General features: G+C 40.1%; 2 protein-coding genes across 8 annotated transcripts in view; one reads left to right on the top strand and one right to left on the bottom strand.

The window, feature by feature from the left end:
* Positions 1–20,936, top strand: part of LOC145737422 (uncharacterized) — a 28,463-nt gene that overhangs the window by 5,015 nt on the left and 2,512 nt on the right. The window contains exons 2-3 of one of the 7 annotated variants that reach the window (XM_081992102.1): positions 4,078–4,258; positions 11,188–11,365. In XM_081992102.1, coding sequence (XP_081848228.1) covers positions 4,214–4,258; positions 11,188–11,365 — 223 coding nt within the window. In that variant the 5' untranslated portion in view covers positions 4,078–4,213. The other 6 variants (XM_081992095.1, XM_081992100.1, XM_081992096.1 and 3 more) reach the window with 6 other exon arrangements.
* LOC145737867 (uncharacterized) lies at positions 2,026–4,134 on the bottom strand. The gene is made up of 2 exons (XM_081992709.1): positions 3,854–4,134; positions 2,026–2,446 (listed from the first exon to the last, which is right to left on the bottom strand). The coding sequence occupies exons 1-2, from the start codon at positions 4,132–4,134 to the stop codon at positions 2,026–2,028; spliced, it is 702 nt and encodes a 233-aa protein (XP_081848835.1).

Here is a 20,936-nt window from a genome sequence, read left to right as displayed (position 1 = left end):
AAAAAGTCCATTGACTTGATAGTTTTCTTCGGATTGATTTAATTTCTGACCAATCATAACGGGAAATTTGATCGAAAATAGAGAGATGCAGCAATCTTAACGCTACTCTTAGGGATCGTAGAAGGCTTGGATTTTCGGGCTGCTAAAGGTCTCCAACAAATTTTTTAAATGAGACTAATCGGAATTTTTGCCTTTTCACGATGACTGGATGCGCGTTTCGCTTTGGCACTCAGATTGGGAGTTTTTGTAAATTTAAAAATCTTAAAAACCACAGGATGGGTAATTTGAGGGTAAACTTTTCAAAGTCAATTTTCTCTCCAACCACTACAGATATCAAGATGAAACCAGTTGCGTCCTGTAGAACACCCCAAAATACGCATTTTCTGTTCTAAGACATTTTGTCGTAGGACGCACCGTTTGGGAGTTGGTTGGGTTTCAAAAATTTGGGCCCCTCCCCAGAAAAATCCGTGGGACACCTGGTGGGATTTCAGTCGATTACGGCCCTGTCCTGTCACCTATCGGGCTGATTTTTTTTCCAGTACTGCCCTGGCCCTGGACAGCCCCCAACCAAAAAATCACATTTTTCCTTTAAACCGTTCCAGAGATATTGAATTTTTAAAAAATAAGTTACGTTCCGTACTCCGCACGACCCTAATTGGGATTTGTGACACTGTTTCGTTTGAACCTCAATAACTACCTTATTTGACTGAGTTGATAAGGACTTTTATATGTCTATGGATAGCTAATAAAATAAGCTTTCCAACGGTATATAAACATTGGTTGGTTGGTTGGATAGTTTGGCCGCTAGAGGGCTTCAAACTTGACCAAACTTTTTTCTTCAATTTTCATGCACCGTTTCGTTTGAACCTCAACAACTGTTTTATTTGACTGACAAGGTATGGATTTTTATATGTCTATGGATAGCTAGTGAAATGTGCTTTCTAATGGTATGCAACACTGGTTGATTGGTTGAATAGTTTGGCCGCTAGAGGGCTTCAAACTTGACTCTCTTTAAACCCTTGACCAATATAAACTGAAACTTTTCAAAGTCAATTTTTTCCCCAACCACTACAGATATCAAGACGAAACCAGTTGCGTGCAGTAGAACACCCCAAAATACGCATTTTCTGTTCTAAGACATTTTGTCGTAGGACGCACCGTTTGGGAGTTGGTTGGGTTTCAAAAATTTGGGCCCCTCCCCAGAAAAATCCGTGGGACACTCGGTGGGATTTCAGTCAATTACGGCCCTGTCCTGTCACCTATCGGGCTGATTTTTTTTTCTAGTACTGCCCTGACCCTGGACAGCCCCCAACCAAAAAATCACATTTTTCCTTTAAACCGTTCCAGAAATATTGAATTTTTTAAAAATAAGTTACGTTCCGTACTCCGCACGACCCTAATTGAGGTTGGTGACACTGTTTCGTTTGAACCTCAATAACTACCTTATTTGACTGAGTTGATAAGGACTTTTATACGTCAATGGATAGCTAATAAAATAAGCTTTCCAACGGTATATAAACATTGGTTGGTTGGTTGGATAGTTTGGCCGCTAGAGGGCTTCAAAGTTGACCAAACTTTTTTCTTCAATTTTCATGCACTGTTTCGTTTGAACTTAAACTACTGTCTTATTTGACTGACTTGATAAGGACTTTTATATGTCAATGGATAGCTAATAAAATAAGCTTTCCAACGGTATATAAATATTGGTTGGTTAGTTGGATAGTTTGGCCGCTAGAGGGCTTCAAACTTGACCAAACTTTTTTCTTCAATTTTCATGCACCGTTCCGTTTGAACCTCAACTACTGTCTTATTTGACTGACAAGGTATGGACTTTTATATGTCAATGGATAGCCAATAAAATAAGCTTTCCAACGGTATATAAACATTGGTTGGTTAGTTAGATAGTTTGGCCGCTAGAGGGCTTCAAAGTTGACTAAAGAAATTTTGACGTCATTATCATTTTATTGTCCTAAAACTAGCTGTACATTGGATTTAAGTGTGAAAATCTGCAATTTCATTGAAATATCAGCAGTTTTTGTGCAAAACCTTCACGATGGTACCTTTCTGGAAGCCAAACTGGTAGAAAGCGAGAAATGGAAAATTCCTGATTATCCACAGGTCCCTTTGGTGGGTGTAATTGAAGTACCATCGAAATGGGGCCCATTTCAACGTGTAATACACCAATTCCATGAAATGGTAGAGGCATTTCTCCCATAAACTCAACTTTTGGTAACCCATCATGGTATTGGTGGTAAACTGCTCCAGAAAGCCCATGATGACGTTGAAGTTCAACATGGGCTGGATGGTCCACAATCCATTGACGAGGTGCCGGGACATTTCTAGAAATTTTGGGTTTTTTTGCTGAATTTTTGGAACGAATACTCGTCGAAAAAGCTCCATGCAGATTGTCCTGGTCCGGCCTACTGATCCGGCGCAAAGGTTGAACCTGCGTAAACACGAAAAAACTCGGTTACTTGACAAGTGACGTCAAAATGACACTGAACGTCAAAGATAGTCCAGACTGTGAGCTATCCAAAAATATGATCACATGACCTGATAACTCACGTCGTTTGGCCGCTAGAGGGCGTTAAAGTTACACCTAACAGACTAAAAACAGTTGTTTTTTACACTGGTCGCTTTGACCTTGAATAACTCGGTTATTTGACACTTGACGTCAAAATGACACTGAAAGTCAAAGATAGTCCAGACTGTGAGCTATCCAAATATATGATCACATGATCTGATAACTCACGTTGTTTGGCCGCTAGAGGGCGTTAAAGTTACACCTAACAGACTAAAAATAGTTGTTTTTGACACTTGTCACTTTAACCTTGAATAACTCGGTTATTTGACACTTGACGTCAAAATGACACTGAAAGTCAAAGATAGTCCAGACTGTGAGCTATCCAAATATATGATCACACGACTTGATAACTTACGTCGTTTGGCCGCTAGAGGGCGTTAAAGTTACACCTAACAAACCAAAATGATTTTTCGATCACCCTGTATACAATTTTTTGGGAAGAATTTTTTGATTAACACTACAGGAAAGAGGAGGTCAAGAGGGTGAATTTGAGTGGTTGAACCACCCTGTATGTTAGAAAATAACCGAGATACTGGGTGGTCAATTTTCGAACTAGTTTTTGGGTCAAAGTGAGTTAAATCAGTTTTTGGGAAAAATCTCAAAAACGGTTAAAGTTACAAAAAAATTGCAGGAGAGAGAAAATGTTCTTAAGGAACCACTGAACCTGACTACGCAACGCACGAACCTGAATTCAATTGCTGGTATACAGGGTGGACGCAAAATTGTTAGTGGGTCACTATTTTTGGTCACCCTGTATGCAATTTTTTAGGTAGAATTTTTCGGTTAACACTACAGAAAAGAGCAGGTCAAGACGGTTATTTTGAGTGGTTGAACCACCCTGTACGTTAGAAAATAACCGAGTTACAGGGTGCTCAAGTTTCAGAACACAATTTCAACTAATTTGAAAATTTGTTGCACCAAAACAGTTTTTCTTAAATAACTCAAAAACGGCGAAAGTTACAAAAAAATTGAAAGAGACCAAAAATGTCCCCAATGAACTTCTTAACCCAACACCGTAAGTTTTCAGGACAATTTTTGCTTGCAGTATACAGGGTGTGTATGGAAAGTATGGTGATTGACGATTTTTGGTCACCCTGTACGCAGTTTTTAGGATAGAATTTTTTGCTTTACACCATGGGAAAGAGGAGCTCAAGAGGGTTAATTTGAGTGGTTCAACCACCCGGTAGTCCAAAAAGTAACCGAGATATGACACTTTGAATTTTTCATTTTCTGTAAAGTACCTAAATTTGGGGTTGTAACAAAATTTACCGTTCTTCCACTCCCATTTGATGGGCAATCACCCTCCAAAGATGCAAAAACCCTTCCCAGTCCTCCAGGCTAGCTTCATGGATACCAAAAGATTCCCCATGAATCAGTTGGTAACCCATAAACCCAAATTGGGTTAGGACCATATCCATTTGGGATATCCGCTTCAAACCTTTCTTGCAAGCGCTCTGGCTGGCCGAATTATGCAAATTTTGCACTTCCTCCAGGGAATTCCACAATTTCGATGCACCAGGCTTGAAATCCTCTTCATACCATATGGTCATGTGGAGTATGGTGGCCACGTAACGTTGGTAGGCTGTGAAGGAGCTTCCGGACCTTTTGGTGTGCACCAGGACGTCCAGAATGGTCGGGATGGCCAACACTGAGATCAGACCGTACAATTTGGCGGTAAATATGGCGAATCTGTTGGTTTTGTAGAACTTTTGGCCCCTAAAAGAGTAAAATCCACGATTTTGTTGTAAGAAAGTGAGTTATTACCTACTTTTTGAATAAACCATCATCGTAGAATGGGGGAAGTGAGGTTTTGCGGAAACCAGAGCAAGTGGAGTCGCAAGGAGCGTTAGCTCCTTCGGATAGTAAAAGATCCACGAAAAATTTGGCTTGTAATTAAAAAAAAAAAACGGAAAAAACATTAATTTTCAACTTTTTAGCCACTTTTTTGTGTAAAATTACCTTCCAACTCCATTACAAGTATTCAAGTCAACGTTTCAGCGTCGCTCATGCTGCACTACTGCAGGATTGTGATTAACTTTCGCTGAAGTGAAAGAAGAAAGTGGCTGGGAAGCAAGGTCGCGACGAACTGGTTGAAGAAGCTATACTAGAATGTGCGGAAAGCATTCTTGTCCGTCAGTTCAAACTTTTACACCACTTTTCTCCCTGACTGTACTAAATTTTTTAGTGTTTTTTTGTGTTGTTAGATAGGAAATTTAATGAGGATTCCAAAAATGTGCTTGAAATAGTAATTTTCTTACTCCAAGTGGGTTTTATAGGTGATTTTGCTCCTGAGTGTCCTTTCAAACTGTGTTTCTGACAGTTCAAACTTTGACACCACTTTTCTCCCTGACTGTACTCAATTTGTTAGTGTTTTTTATGTCATTGGATAGGAAATTTAATGAGGATTCCAAAAATGTGCTTAAAACAGTCATTTTCTTACTCCAAGTGGGTTTTATAGGTGATTTTGCTCCTGAGTGTCCTTTCAAATTGTCCTTTTGACAGTTCAAACTTTGACACCACTTTTCTCCTTGAATGTACTAAATTTTGTAGTGTTTTTCCATGTGGTTGGATAGGAAATTTAATGAGGATTCCAAAAATATGCTTAAAACAGTCATTTTCTCACTCCAAGACGGTTTTATAGGTGATTTTGTCCCTGACTGTCTTTTCAAGCTGTGTTTCTGGCAGTTCAAACTTTGACACCACTTTTCTCCCTGACTGTACTAAATTTTGTAGTGTTTTTTGAGGTTATTGAATAGGAAATTTAATGAGAATTCCAAAAATGTGCTTAAAACAGTCATTTTCTTACTCCAAGTGGGTTTTATGGGTGATTTTGTCACTGACTGTCTTTTCAAACTGTCCTTCTGGCAGTTCAAACTTTGACACCACTTTTCTCCCTGACTGTACTAAATTTTGTATTGTTTTTTGAGGTTATTGGATAGGAAATTTAATGAGGATTCCAAAAATGTGCTTAAAACAGTCATTTTCTTACTCAAAGTGGGTTTTACAAGCGATTTTGACCCTGACTGTCTTTGAAAACTGTGTTTCTGGCAGTTCAAACTTTGACACCACTTTTCTCCCTGACTGTACTAAATTTTTTAGTGTTTTTTTGTGTTGTTAGATAGGAAATTTAATGAGGATTCCAAAAATGTGCTTAAAAGAATCATTTTCCCACTCCAAGTGGGTTTTATAGGTGATTTTGTCCCTGAGTGTCCTTTCAAATTGTGTTTCTGGCAGTTCAAACTTTGACACTTTTCTCCCTGACTGTACTCAATTTTTTAGTGTTTTTTCATGTGGTTGGATAGGAAATTTAATGAGGATTCCAAAAATGTGCTTAAAACAGTAATTTTCTTACTCCAAGTGGGTTTTATAGGTGATTTTGTCACTGACTGTCTTTTCAATCTGTGTTTCTGACAATTCAAACTTTGACACCACTTTTCTCCCTGACTGTACTAAATTTTGTAGTGTTTTTTTAGGTTATTGGATAGGAAATTTAATAAGGATTCCAAAAATGTGCTTAAAACAGTCATTTTCTCACTCCAAGAGGGTTTTATAGGTGATTTTGTCCCTGAGTGTACTTTCAAACTGTGTTTCTGACAGTTTAAACTTTGACACCGCTTTTCTCCCTGACTGTACAAAATTTTGTAGTGTTTTTTTATGTGGTTGGATAGGAAATTTAGTCAGGATTCCAAAAATGTGCTTGAAACAGTCATTTTCATACTCCAAGTGGGTTTTTAGGGTGATTTTGTCACTGATTGTCTTGTCAAACTGTCTTTTTGGCAGTTTAAACTTTGACGCCACTTTTCTCCCTGACTGTACCAAATTTTGTAGTGTTTTTTCATGTGGTTGGATAGGAAATTTAATGAGGATTCCAAAAATGTGCTTAAAACAGTCATTTTCTTACTCCAAGAGGGTTTTATAGGTGATTTTGTCACTGACTGTCTTTGAAAACTGTCTTTTTGACCGTTCAAACTTCGACATCACTTTTCTCCCTGACTTTACCTGATTTTGTAGTGTTTTTTTTTGTCACTAGATAGAAAATTTAATGAGGATTCCAAAAATGTGCTCAAAACAGTCATTTTCTCACTCCAAGTGGGTTTTATAAGTGATTTTGTCACTGACTGTCTTTTCAAACTGTCCTTTTGACCGTTCAAATTTTGACACCACTTTTCTCCCTGACTGTACACAATTTTTAAGTGTTTTTTATGTCATTAGATGGAAAATTTAACGAGGATTCCAAAAATGTGCTTAAAACAGTCATTTTCTTACTCCAAGTGGGTTTTACAAGCGATTTTGACCCTGACTGTCTTTGAAAACTGTCTTTTTGGCAGTACAAACTTTGACACCACTTTTCTCCCTGACTGTACCGAATTTGTAGTGTTTTCTCACTTCATTGGATAGGAAATTTAATGAGGATTCCAAAAATGTACTTAAAATAGTAATTTTCCTACTCCAAGTGGGTTTTATAGGTGATTTTCTCCCTGACTGTCTTTTCAAACTGTCCTTTTGACAGTTCAAATTTTGACACCACTTTTCTCCCTGACTGTACTAAATTTTGTAGTGTTTTTTGAGGTTATTGGATAGGAAATTTAATGAGGATTCCAGAAATGTGCTTAAAACAGTAATTTTCTCACTCCAAGAGTGTTTTATAGGTGATTTTGTCAGTGACTCTCTTTTCACACTGAGTTTTTGTCAGTTCAAACTTTGACACCGCTTTTCTCCCTGACTGTACTCAATTTTTTAGTGTTTTTTTATGTCATTAGATAGGAAATTTAATGAGGATTTCAAAAATGTGCTTAAAACAGTATTTTTCTTACTCCATCTGGGTTTTATAAGTGATTTTGTCACTGACTGTCTTGTCAAACTGTCCTTTTGACAGTTCAAACTTTGACACCACTTTTCTCCCTGACTGTACTCAATTTTTTGGTGTTTTTTTATGTCATTAGATAGGAAATTTAATGAGGATTCCAGAAATGTGCTTAAAACAGTAATTTTCTCACTCCAAGTGGGTTTTATAAGTGATTTTGTCACTAAGAGGAGAAAATAAGTTGGTTTGAAAAACCCAAAAACACTGCTGACAGAATGTGACTCTTCAGTTGGCAGACAATGGCGGGTTAGTGTCACATCATATAACTTTCCGCCAACTAATTCAGATTCAAGCCTGTAAATTGACTATGCCCAGTCTATTATAGTATGGTGTTTGTGTGAGTCACATTCTGATATGTACGTACGCGCATTCGGTTCGATTCCAAACGGTAAATGCGACTTGACAACACTTTGCATGTTCAATGTTTCGGGTGCGTGCTGGTTTTTTGCCATTTTTCCGCGTAGTTTCGGTCGATTTGTCTCTTTCTGTTCAGTACATTCTCAAATATCGAGTTTTTCACTCAAAATGTGATTTTTTTTTAAATTAAAGTGATGTGCGCGCTGAGTGACTTTTCCTAAAGGTTGTTTAGAATTTTCCTTACAAATTTAGTTAAAAATCACCGTTCTCAGTGGAATATTTACTCGCTTAACCTTATTCTAATTGAATTTCCTTGTTGCGCTTGGAAATTTGCATTTTCCTTGCATTAATGCACTTTTCACTCGCACACACAACAAAGGGGCTCTAACTACCCCCTTACGAGCCCTTTCAAGGGTTGTTCAACTTGTATATTAAGGGGGAGACCCCCCCACTTTGTTTCGTATTGATTTAATAATAAAAATATTAATTCAGAACTTTTAGTACAGTACAGTATCAGCTTGAACCTTGGTAAAGCGATATTATTAATTAGTTCAAACTTTGACACCACTTTTCTCCCTGACTGTACTAAATTTTTTAGTGTTTTTTCAGGTTATTGGATAGGAAATTTAATGAGGATTCCAAAAATGTGCTTAAAACAGTCATTTTCTTACTCCAAGTGGGTTTTATAAGTGATTTTGTCACTGACTGTCTTTGAAAACTGTGTTTCTGGCAGTTCAAACTTTGACACCACTTTTCTCCCTGATTGTACTAAATTTTGTAGTGTTTTTTGAGGTTATTGGATAGGAAATTTAATGAGGATTCCAAAAATGTGCTTAAAACAGTCATTTTCTCACTCCAAGAGGGTTTTATAGGTGATTTTGTCAGTGACTGTCTTTTCACACTGTGTTTCTGACCTTTCAAACTTTGACACTACTTTTCTCCCTGACTGTACTAAATTTTTTAGTGTTTTTTCAGGTTATTGGATAGGAAATATTAAATTCCAAAAATGTGCTTAAAACAGTCATTTTCTTACTCCAAGTGGGTTTTATAGGTGATTTTGTCACTGACTGTCTTGTCAAACTGTCCTTTTGACAGTTCAAACTTTGACACCACTTTTCTCTCTGACTGTACTAAATTTTGTAGTGTTTTTTGAGGTTATTGGATAGGAAATTTAATGAGGATTCCAAAAATGTGCTTAAAACAGTCATTTTCTCACTCCAAGAGGGTTTTATAGGTGATTTTGTCAGTGACTGTCTTTTCACACTGTGTTTCTGACCTTTCAAACTTTGACACTACTTTTCTCCCTGACTGTACTAAATTTTTTAGTGTTTTTTCAGGTTAATGGATAGGAAATTTAATGAGGATTCCAAAAATGTGCTTAAAACAGTCATTTTCTCACTCCAAGTGGGTTTTATAGGTGATTTTGTCCCTGAGTGTCCTTTCAAACTATGTTTGTGACAGTTCAAACTTTGACACCACTTTTCTCCCTGACTGTACTCAATTTTTAGTGTTATTTGAGGTTATTGGATAGGAAATTTAATGAGGATTCCAAAAATGTTCTTAAAATAGTCATTTTCTCACTCCAAGAATGTTTTATAGGTGATTTTGTCCCTGAGTGTCCTTTCAAACTATGTTTCTGACAGTTCAAACTTTGACACCACTTTTCTCCCTGACTGTACTAAATTTTGTAGTGTTTTTTCATGTGGTTGGATAGGAAATTTAATGAGGATTCCAAAAATGTGCTTAAAACAATCATTTTCTTACTCCAAGTAGGTTTTATAGGTGATTTTGTCACTGACTGTCTTTACAAACTGTCCTTCTGGCAGGTCAAATTTTGACACCACTTTTCTCTCTGACTGTACTAAATTTTGTAGTGTTTTTTGAGGTTATTGGATAGGAAATTTAATGAGGATTCCAAAAATGTGCTTAAAACAGTCATTTTCTCACTCCAAGAGGGTTTTATAGGTGATTTTGTCAGTGACTGTCTTTTCACACTGTGTTTCTGACCTTTCAAACTTTGACACTACTTTTCTCCCTGACTGTACTAAATTTTTTAGTGTTTTTTCAGGTTATTGGATAGGAAATTTAATGAGGATTCCAAAAATGTGCTTAAAACAGTCATTTTCTCACTCCAAGTGGGTTTTATAGGTGATTTTGTCCCTGAGTGTCCTTTCAAACTATGTTTGTGACAGTTCAAACTTTGACACCACTTTTCTCCCTGACTGTACTCAATTTTTAGTGTTATTTGAGGTTATTGGATAGGAAATTTAATGAGGATTCCAAAAATGTGCTTAAAACAGTCATTTTCTTACTCCAAGTGGGTTTTATAGGTGATTTTGTCACTGACTGTCTTGTCAAACTGTCCTTTTGACAGTTCAAACTTTGACACCACTTTTCTCCCTGACTGTACTAAGTTTTGTAGTGTTTTTTGAGGTTATTGGATAGGAAATTTAATGAGGATTCCAAAAATATGCTTAAAACAGTCATTTTCTTACTCCAAATGGGTTTTTTGGGTGATTTTGTCACTGACTGTCTTTCCAAACTGTGTTTCTGGCAGTTCAAACTTTGACACCACTTTTTTCCCTGACTACTAATTTTTGTAGTGTTTTTTGAGGTTATTGGATAGGAAATTTAATGAGGATTTCAAAAATGTTCTTAAAATAGTCATTTTCTCACTCCAAGAATGTTTTATAGGTGATTTTGTCCCTGAGTGTCCTTTCAAACTATGTTTCTGACAGTTCAAACTTTGACACCACTTTTCTCCCTGACTGTACTAAATTTTGTAGTGTTTTTTGAGGTTATTGGATAGGAAATTTAATGAGGATTCCAAAAATGTGCTTAAAACAGTCATTTTCTCACTCCAAGTAGGTTTTATAGGTGATTTTGTCACTGACTGTCTTTTCCCACTGTGTTTCTGACAGTTCAAACTTTGACACTACTTTTCTCCCTGACTGTACCAAATTTGTCGTGTTTTTTCACGTCATTGGATAGGAAATTTAATGAGGATTCCAAAAATGTGCTTAAAACAGCCATTTTCTTACTCCAAGTGGGTTTTACAAGCGATTTTGACCCTGATTAATTAATGCACTTTTAACTCGCTCACACAACAAAGGGGCTCTAACTACCCCCTTACGAGCCCTTTCAAGGGTTGTTCAACTTGTATATTAAGGGGGAGACCCCCCCACTTCGTTTCGTATTGATTTAACAATAAAAATAATAATTCAGAACTTTTAGTACAGCACAGTATCAGCTTGAACCTTGGTAAAGCGATATTATTAATTAGTTCAATTAAGGCGAATTAAAAAAGGTCAGACCCTCTTAATTTCTAGTGCGAGAGAGAGAGAGAGAAGTGTTTTACAATGAGTAATTAAAAATGTTACAGGCATCCCATATGACGTCATCGTGGATGCTTTTGTGCCACACTCTGACCGCCATTGCGGTAACGGCGTTTACCGTCAGGGACGACGCGAAAAACGTCAAATACGAGGAATACATTATCGAGCACGAGATATCGACGACGCAGGCGCGCAACGTCGCGCTTAGTAGTGACGTCAGTGCCAGTAAGTATACGTATTACGGTCAGGTCGCCTATGGATGGCAATTGTCACAAAAAACGTACGTCTTAGATAACGTTGCAAACAATTATTATATTGTCACGAATAACATAAGTTGCACCATGTTCCGTTACCGAGTCTGGCCCCGGTCTCCCCCAGTGCACTGCCGAATCAGCGAGACCGGCAAATTGGGGTCATGAGACGAGTATTTAATCAGCGTCTCAAGCCATCGAAGATCACTGGTCTCTGGGTCGGTCTATCGAGCATCAGTCCGAACTTTCTAGTGCCCGGACGGCTCGATACCTTCTTGGATATCCAGGCTGAACAGACTTGAGTCCTTGCGCAACCCAGTGGTGACCGTCGGGACTCTTGACCCTTTCAGCGCCTAAAGTAGGTCCTTTAGGAAGTGTCGATCATAGGGGTTCCCTGCTCGTATCGAGCGGGTTTCGCTTGGCGACACTTCAAAGGGGGCTTGCTGTGCATAAAGTAAGTCCTTCGGGCTTGTCGGTTACAGGGGTTCCCTGCTCGTATCGAGCGGGTTCCGCTTGGCGGCACATCAGAAGGCCTTACGCACACCCACACACACACACACCCCCGCGCACCCCCTCGTAGAGAGTGTTCCATGGGCGTCCCGCCTGTAGCGGTACTAGCGGCCCTCGTAATCTGGGGGTAAGATTTGGTTAAGCATCGTCTTGAGAATAAAATAAAGGAGACATACTTGTACTACGTTGTTGTTTCTCTTCCTGCGCTACCCCCAAAACGTGACATGGTGGAGGCGCCTTGTTGAATCCCGGGGCTACTGATCTCCATATCTGTGGCCAAACCAAGCGTACGCCCTAACAGGAATGAGAAAAGCGTACAACTTGAGATCAGCAAATCCTAGCAGCCCCTTTCAACCAAGGCACAGGAGTTCAAGCGTAGGAGACCCTTGGTTGCCAGGGACAGATTACCTAACCCTTACGCTTGTAAACACAAGAAGGGAAGACATCGAGCAGCCACAAGAACCAGAAAACGATCTGGAAAAGACAGTAATAGAGGCAGGAACACAGGTACAACCTGAAAAAAGAGATAAACCAGTTGAAGGCATCAGGAGATCAAGGGAAATGGCGGACATTACCATTTCGGCTGTAGAGGCAGGGGAAAAAAACACCCGCATTACCTCAGTTTATCAGCCCACCGACGTTCAACCCTGGTAGCGATTCGGCACCCCATTTTATCGGAACGTATGAACGAACAGCGGTGGCAAATAGTTGGAACGATGCCCTAAAAATTCTGTATTTCCATTCGTACCTGCAGGGGGCTGCAAACATTTGGTACAGAGAGTATAAGGCAGCAAACCCCGAAAGCAATTGGCTACACATCTGTCAGGCATTTAAAACAGAATTTAGCGACGGTAACCACAGTCGCCATCTGCTGGCAAAAGTGAAACAGAGGAAACAGAGGGACCTAGAACAGACAAAGAATTTCTTTTACGATCTACGGGTACTATACGAGGAATACAGGGAAAACCTGGACCTCGACGAATTCCTAGATATTTTTCAGAATGGGTTAAGAGACATACCAAAAGCCAAATATTATTGGCTGACGAATTTTCCCAATAACCCACCCAGAAATTTGGACGAGGTCAAAAAACTTTGCGCTACTATAGATAACGCCCCTGAAGAGTGCTCAGCGCCACTTACCCTTAGACCACAGCGTCAGACAGAAGAAGGGGCCTATGAGCCAATAGCGCAGAGACAACCTCCATATGGCAATACACGCTCGTACAGAACCCCGCCGCCGCCTAGAAAAGTCTACGGGCCAACAGATCAGAGACAGCCGCCCTTTTACAATTTCCGCCAGGACAGAACCCCTCCACCGCCCAGGAGAGTCTATGGCACTCCCCAGGCTGGTAATCCCGGAAGACAGCACCAGGCCACCAGAACTTACGATAATAGGCCTAGATGCTACAATTGCGGCAAAATAGGCCACTTTGCTGCTGTGTGCAGAAGTAGACAGCAACACCCAAACTCCAGGGGGTGGCAAAACTAAGCCCCGTCACCCTCTCCACTCGGGGCCCGACGTGCTACAAAATACTGTATATTAATACAGTTGTAAATGACTGTTACGTACCAGCGATCATCGACACGGGCGCAGAACTAAACGTGATAAGCCATCTCCTAGTGGACAAGAAACGTAGAACCAGAAACCCACCCACGTTGCTGGTAACAGCAGGCGGCCAGAAATTAAAAAGTCTAGGCGAAACAATGGCATCACTGGAGCTCAGAGGAAACTACATGAAAAAATTAGAAATTAGAGCAACAATATTAGAGAATACACCACAACCCCTCATTTTGGGCGTGGAATTCTTAAGGGAAATGCAGGCATCAATTTGCTTAATATCTAACACACTTACCCTAAATCGGGACTTGGTATTAACGCTCGGGGAAAAGCGAAATTCCGCACCCAAAAAACCAGCCATAGCTCGAAACTGGACAGAGGTGGTCCAGGAAATGCCGGGGTCCATCTTCAATCTCCCGAGCAGCACTGCATGGGCCGTTGCAGTCTCTTCGGCTCCCAGTAGAGATAGGGGAGTAGGAAAAGCCATCAGGGACCATTTGGCAGACCACAACACAGAAAAACTACCCGTAGGGAGCGTGGTCAGTTTGTTTAAGAAAAACAGACATACCCTACAGATGATATTAAAAGAAGAAGGGAACGAATATATCTCTACTCATACACTACAACAGTGCTGTAGGAAATTGAAAGATTGGGCAGTACAAAATAAAATAAGTAAGGTGGCTATACCTAGATTGACATCCGCAAACAGCGAGTCAGATTGGAAAAAACTTAAAGACCTTCTGTATGAGACATTCAAGGAGACAAGTGTGACGGTGCTGGTTTCAAAAAATAGAGAACCCCGACCAAGAAAAGTCAAGACACAAGAAACCAGCTCCTGGAACACCCTGCCAAACTACATAGAAAACGATGACCACGGGATAATTAAGTTGAAGGCAAATGAAGATTACACCCTGAAGCCAGGAGAGGAAAAAACCATCAAAACATCACCGGAAATACCCTTGTCTACAGAAATGTTGGTAGTACAAAATGAGGGATGGCTGGTACGCAACAACCTACTGTGCAACCTAGAAAGAGCCGAAGACTCTATTTTACTGACCCTCAAGAACTTAGGGCCAACCAGAAGGGTTATCTACAAAGACACAACGGTGGCACGACTAGAAGAGCCCAGTGGTTTAAGCACAACAGCACTCTGTACAACTCAGAGAGTAGACGAAGAAGTGGTGACATTAGAAGATCATAAACTGGACCACATTAGGGATGAGCAGTTCAAAAGGGAACTAGAGGATCTACTGGTTGAATATGAGGATGTGTTCTGCAAGTCACCAAAATTTATGGGCAAAACACATCTTATAGAGCACAAAATAGAAGTGACAGAAGACAAACCAGTAAAATGCCGCCCTTATAGAGTCTCACAATCCGAGCGAGAAATCATTGACACACAAATAAAAGAAATGCTCGATTGCGGGGTAATAAGACCATGTCACTCGCCATGGGCGAGCCCCGTTGTACTGGTGAAGAAGAAGGATGGTACCACAAGGTTCTGCGTGGACTACAAAAGAACTATAAACCCGGTCACCAAAAAGTCATGTTACCCGATACCACAAATCGATGACATTCTCACTTACATGGGGAATGCCAAGTACTTCACGACTTTGGACATGTTTTCGGGTTACTGGCAGATACCTATAGAGGAGTCATCCAAACAATACACGGCCTTCACGGCACAGGGACATGGATCATACGAATTCAACGTATTAAGCTTTGGTCTATGCAATGCACCAGCAACCTTCCAACAACTTGCAGATAGAATATTTAGGGACCTAAAATGGAAGGACATACTAATTTACCTAGATGATATTATTATTTATTCAGAGAACTTAGAGGAACACTTAGCAAAACTACAAAAAGTATTTCAGAAAATGAGAGAAGCCAATCTGACCTTAAAACCGAGTAAATGCGAATATCTACAGGAAAAAATAAGGATCTTAGGCTACACAGTCAGCAAGGAAGGAATAAGCCCAGAGGAAGAAAAATTGGCAGGAATTAAGCAATTCCCCATACCCAAGAAAACAAAGGACCTACAAAGCTTTTTAGGATTATGCAATTTCTATAGGAAATTTATAAAGGATTACGCGGTATTGGCACGGCCCTTACATGAGGCCACAAAAAAGAACAAGTTCTGCTGGGGTGAAGATCAAGTGAAAGCATTTGAGCTGCTGAAAGAAAAACTGACGTCATCCCCAGTGTTAAAACATTACAACCCGAATGTAGGATGTACAATGCACACGGACGCCTGTATAGAGGGAATAGGGGCAATTCTGCTCCAAGAAGGCAGTGACGGTCAAGACCACCCGATTGCATATATAAGCCGGGCCTTGTCAAAAGCAGAGAGGAACTATTCGATCAGCGAGCTGGAGCTATTAGCAGCAGTCTGGGGAATGACCTACCTAAGGCATCTAATTTACGGACACCCTGTAAAAATCGTAACAGATCACCACGCATTATGCTGGATACACAATGTGAAAGATCACTCGAGAAGATTAGCACGTTGGGCTCTCAAGTTGGCAGAATTTGACTACACGGTAGTCTACAAAAAAGGCAGTAAGCACCAAGATGCGGACTGCCTATCACGGAACCCGGTGGCAGGATGGAGCGAAGCCGAATTAGATGAATTGGACGATATACCCACCTTCACGATATCAACGTTAGACATAGAAGAATTACAAAATAAGGATAAGGCCATACTGGAATTAAAAACAGCAATAAGCAACCCCGAATCAACAAACGTTGATTCACTGACACGGCGAAAAATAAGGAATTTTAGGCTGAAGGAGGGCGTTCTGTATAGAGCAACACAAACTAAGGAAGGACTGGAACACGCACTCGTGATCCCCCGGTCACTTAGGGAGGAAATTTTGTGGGAGGCTCATAACGCACCTACCAGCGGACACATGGGGGTAACAAAAACTCTAAGTAGACTTACTCCCAAATACTATTGGGATTCTATGACGAAGGACGTCAGAAAGTACGTCAAAGGTTGTAGGGACTGCCAGGCGAGAAAAGGGCCAACAAATGATAAGCCATTGGGCTTACTCCAGCCAATAAAAGTGGGCAAGGTATTTGATAAAGTAGGGATAGACCTACTGGGACCATTCCGGAAGAGTAACCAAGGCAAGACAACGATAGTAGTGGTGACAGACTACGCGTCAAGATACGCCATCACGGCGGCCCTGCCTAACGGGAAGGCAGGACCTGTGGCAAAATTCTTATTGGAACGGGTAATACTAATTCACGGCGTTCCGAGAAGCATCCTCAGCGATAGAGGCAAGGTATTTCAATCCGAACTAGTGCAGGAATTACAACAGATCATGGGTCTGAAAAGCACTTTTACAACGGCATACCACCCTTCGTGTAACGGCCTAACTGAACGCTTAAACAAAACGTTGGCGGACATGCTGTCACTATACTGCAACACGGAGCAGACAGATTGGTGCACTTATCTGCCTTTCGTGACATTTGCTTACAATACGGCCAAACAGGAGACGACACGTTTCAGCCCATTTCAACTAATATTCGCAAGAAACCCCACACTCCCACTAGACGCCACCCTTTTAGAAACGAAAGACGAATCAAACACGAACGAATTAAGAGAAAAAGCTTTACTGTTAAGGGCAATTGCGGTAGAGAATATCAACAAAAAACAGGAGAAGGACAAAGACATTTATGATAAATACCACAGAAATGGTGAATTTGAGGTAGGAGATAGGGTGAAAATATTCATCCCAATCAGGAAAGTGGGAAAAAGTGAGAAACTGCTGCTACGATGGTTCGGACCCTACAGAATAATAAGGAAACTCAGCGAAGTTAACTATGAAGTAAAACAGGAAAAAGGGAAAAAAACGGATATAGTGCACATAGGGAGGATTTTACCATTTTACGATGAATGGACTTTGGGGGATATATCCGATGTGGATTCAGACGTAGAAAGCAAGGAAGGGGAACAATAAAATAAGTTGTAAGGGTAACATTTTGCATAAGTAGGGTGCAAACTCAGTATATTTCATAAAGCTAACATAGTCTAAACAATTATTTAAGTAGGTTGACCAATCATTACGCCTCTTCCGCCAGGATATCACAACCTAGGAACTCACGGAACAAGCGACCATCCCGCGCACTTCGAAGTGGACGAGGAAAGTCAGTAGAGGGCGCCACCACCCGCGAACTGAGTAACGGGTGCTCTGGCGCACAGTTAGGCAAGACGAAGCCGCGTAAGGCCGCCCTCCAGGAAGGAGCAACAGATTCCAGGAGAACCACAAGGGAGATAACAAGGGGAGCGTAATAGGACATAAGTTACGATTGGTCACACGGTGTAAATAAAGCCATGGGGCATGTAGGTTATTTAGTTAAGTTAGGGTTAAGTGTCCGGGGCGAACACTCTTCAGAGGGGGGAGATGTCACGAATAACATAAGTTGCACCATGTTCCGTTACCGAGTCTGGCCCCGGTCTCCCCCAGTGCACTGCCGAATCAGCGAGACCGGCAAATTGGGGTCATGAGACGAGTATTTAATCAGCGTCTCAAGCCATCGAAGATCACTGGTCTCTGGGTCGGTCTATCGAGCATCAGTCCGAACTTTCTAGTGCCCGGACGGCTCGATACCTTCTTGGATATCCAGGCTGAACAGACTTGAGTCCTTGCGCAACCCAGTGGTGACCGTCGGGACTCTTGACCCTTTCAGCGCCTAAAGTAGGTCCTTTAGGAAGTGTCGATCATAGGGGTTCCCTGCTCGTATCGAGCGGGTTTCGCTTGGCGACACTTCAAAGGGGGCTTGCTGTGCATAAAGTAAGTCCTTCGGGCTTGTCGGTTACAGGGGTTCCCTGCTCGTATCGAGCGGGTTCCGCTTGGCGGCACATCAGAAGGCCTTACGCACACCCACACACACACACACCCCCGCGCACCCCCTCGTAGAGAGTGTTCCATGGGCGTCCCGCCTGTAGCGGTACTAGCGGCCCTCGTAATCTGGGGGTAAGATTTGGTTAAGCATCGTCTTGAGAATAAAATAAAGGAGACATACTTGTACTACGTTGTTGTTTCTCTTCCTGCGCTACCCCCAAAACGTGACAATATGACAGCTGTCATTTCAAAGTATATGCGAACTTACTTGGGAACGAGAGAACCACAGCCAACTACGACCATAACAATCGATTTTGTTCCTGACTGTCTTTTCAAATTGTGTTTCTGACAGTTCAAACTTTGACACCGCTTTTCTCCCTGACTGTACTAAAGTTTGTAGTGTTTTTTCATGTTGTTGGATAGGAAATTTAATGAGGATTCCAAAAATGTTCTTAAAATAGTCATTTTCTCACTTCAAGAGAGTTTTATAGGTGATTTTGTCACTAACTGTCTTGTCAAATTGTCCTTTTGACAGTTCAAACTTTGACACCGCTTTTCTCCCTGACTGTACTCAATTTTTTAGTGTTTTTTATGTTATTAGATAGGAAATTTAATGAGGATTCCAAAAATGTTCTTAAAATAGTCATTTTCTCACCTCAAGAGAGTTTTATAGGTGATTTTGTCAGTGACTGTCTTTTCACACTATGTTTCTGGCAATTCAAACTTTGACACCACTTTTCTCCCTGACTGTACTCAATTTTTTAGTGTTTTTTATGTCATTAGATAGGAAATTTAATGAGGATTTCAAAAATGTGCTTAAAAGAGTCATTTTCTCACTCCAAGTGGGTTTTATAGGTGATTTTGTCCCTGACTGTCTTTGAAAACTGTCTTTTTGACAGTTCAAATTTTGACACCACTTTTTTCCCTGACTGTACTAAATTTTGTAATGTTTTTTCATGTTGTTGGATAGGAAATTTAATGAGGATTTCAAAAATGTACTTAAAACAGTCATTTTCTCACTCCAAGTGCATTTTATAGATGATTTTGTCCCTGACTGTCGTTTCAAACTGGGTTTCTGTCAATTCACACTTTGACACCACTTTTCTCCCTGACTGTACTCAATTTTTTAGTGTTTTTTCATGTTGTTGAATAGGAAATTCAGTGAGGATTTCAAAAATGTGCTTAAAACAGTAATTTTCTTACTCTAAGTGGGTTTTTTAAGTGATTTTGTCACTGACTGTCTTTTCAAACTCTGTTTCTGACAGTTCAAACTTTGACACCATTTTCCTCCCCGACTGTACTAAATTTTTTAGTGTTTTTTATGTCATTAAATAGGAAATTTAATGAGGATTCCAAAAATGTACTTAAAACTGTAATTTTCTCACTCCAAGTGGGTTTTATGGGTGATTTTGTCATTGACTGTCTTTTCAAATTGTCCTGGCAGTTCAAACTTTGACACCATTTTTCTCCCTGACTGTATCGAATTTTGTAGTGTTTTTAACGTTATTGGATAGGAAATTTAATGAGGATTTCAAAAATGTGCTTAAAACTGTAATTTTCTCATTCCAAGTGGGTTTTATAAGTGATTTTGTCCCTGACTGTCTTGTCAAAATGTATTTCTGACAGTTCAAACTTTGACACCACTTTTCTCCCTAACTGAACTAAATTTTGCAGCGTTTTTTAAGGTTATTGGATAGGAAATTTAATGAGGATTTCAAAAATGTACTTAAAACTGTAATTTTCTCACTCCAAGTAGGTTTTATAGGTGATTTTGTCCCTGACTGTCCTTTCACACTGTGTTTCTGGCAGTTCAAACTTTGACACCATTTTTCTCCCTGACTGTACCTAATTTTTTGTGTTTTTCTACGTCATTGGATAGGAAATTTAGTGAGGATTTCAAAAATGTGCTTAAATCAGTCATTTTCTTCCTCCAAGTGGGTTTTATAGGTGATTTTACCCCTGACTGTCCTTTAAACCGTGTTCAAATTTTAGACCACATTTTCAACTGATTTGACATATTTGTTGCACCAAACTAGTTTTTCCCAAATAACTCGAAAAGGGTAAAAGTTAACAAAAAATTGCAAGAGACCAAAAACGTTCCTAATCAACTCCTTAACCCCACACCATAAGTTTGCAGGACCGTTCTCGCTTCCAGTATACAGGGTGTGCATGAAAAGTATGGTGATTGACGATTTTTGGTCACCCTGTACGCAATTTTTCAGATAGATTTTTTTGCTTTACACCACGGGAAAGAGCAGCTCAAGACGGTTAATTTGAGTGATTCAACCTCGCAGAACTCCCAAAAATTACTGAGTTACCGGGTGTTCAAAAATTTCAACCCATTTACATATTTGTTGCACCAAAGCAGTTTGTGCTAAATAACTCGAAAAGGGTGAAAGTTACAAAAAAATTACAAGAGAGCAAAAATGTTTGTACAAAACTGCTAAACTCATCCCTGGAAGTTTTACAGTCTTAAGGTGCCCCTACTATACAGGGGGTGCATGAAAAGTGCCGCAATTTATGACTTCAACTAATTTGATCAACCGGTTTACTATTCAGGATAAATGAAAATTGTCACAAGGTTACCAGGATTGCCCAATGTTTTTCGCTAAAAATTTAAACAA

The sequence above is a fragment of the Ips typographus genome, linkage group LG14, assembly GCF_016097725.1.
Source record: "Ips typographus isolate SLU linkage group LG14, UJ_Ityp_2.0, whole genome shotgun sequence".
NCBI lineage: Eukaryota > Metazoa > Arthropoda > Insecta > Coleoptera > Curculionidae > Ips > Ips typographus.
Note: the sequence above shows the minus strand (reverse complement) of the source record. Positions and strands in the feature narration are given on the sequence as shown.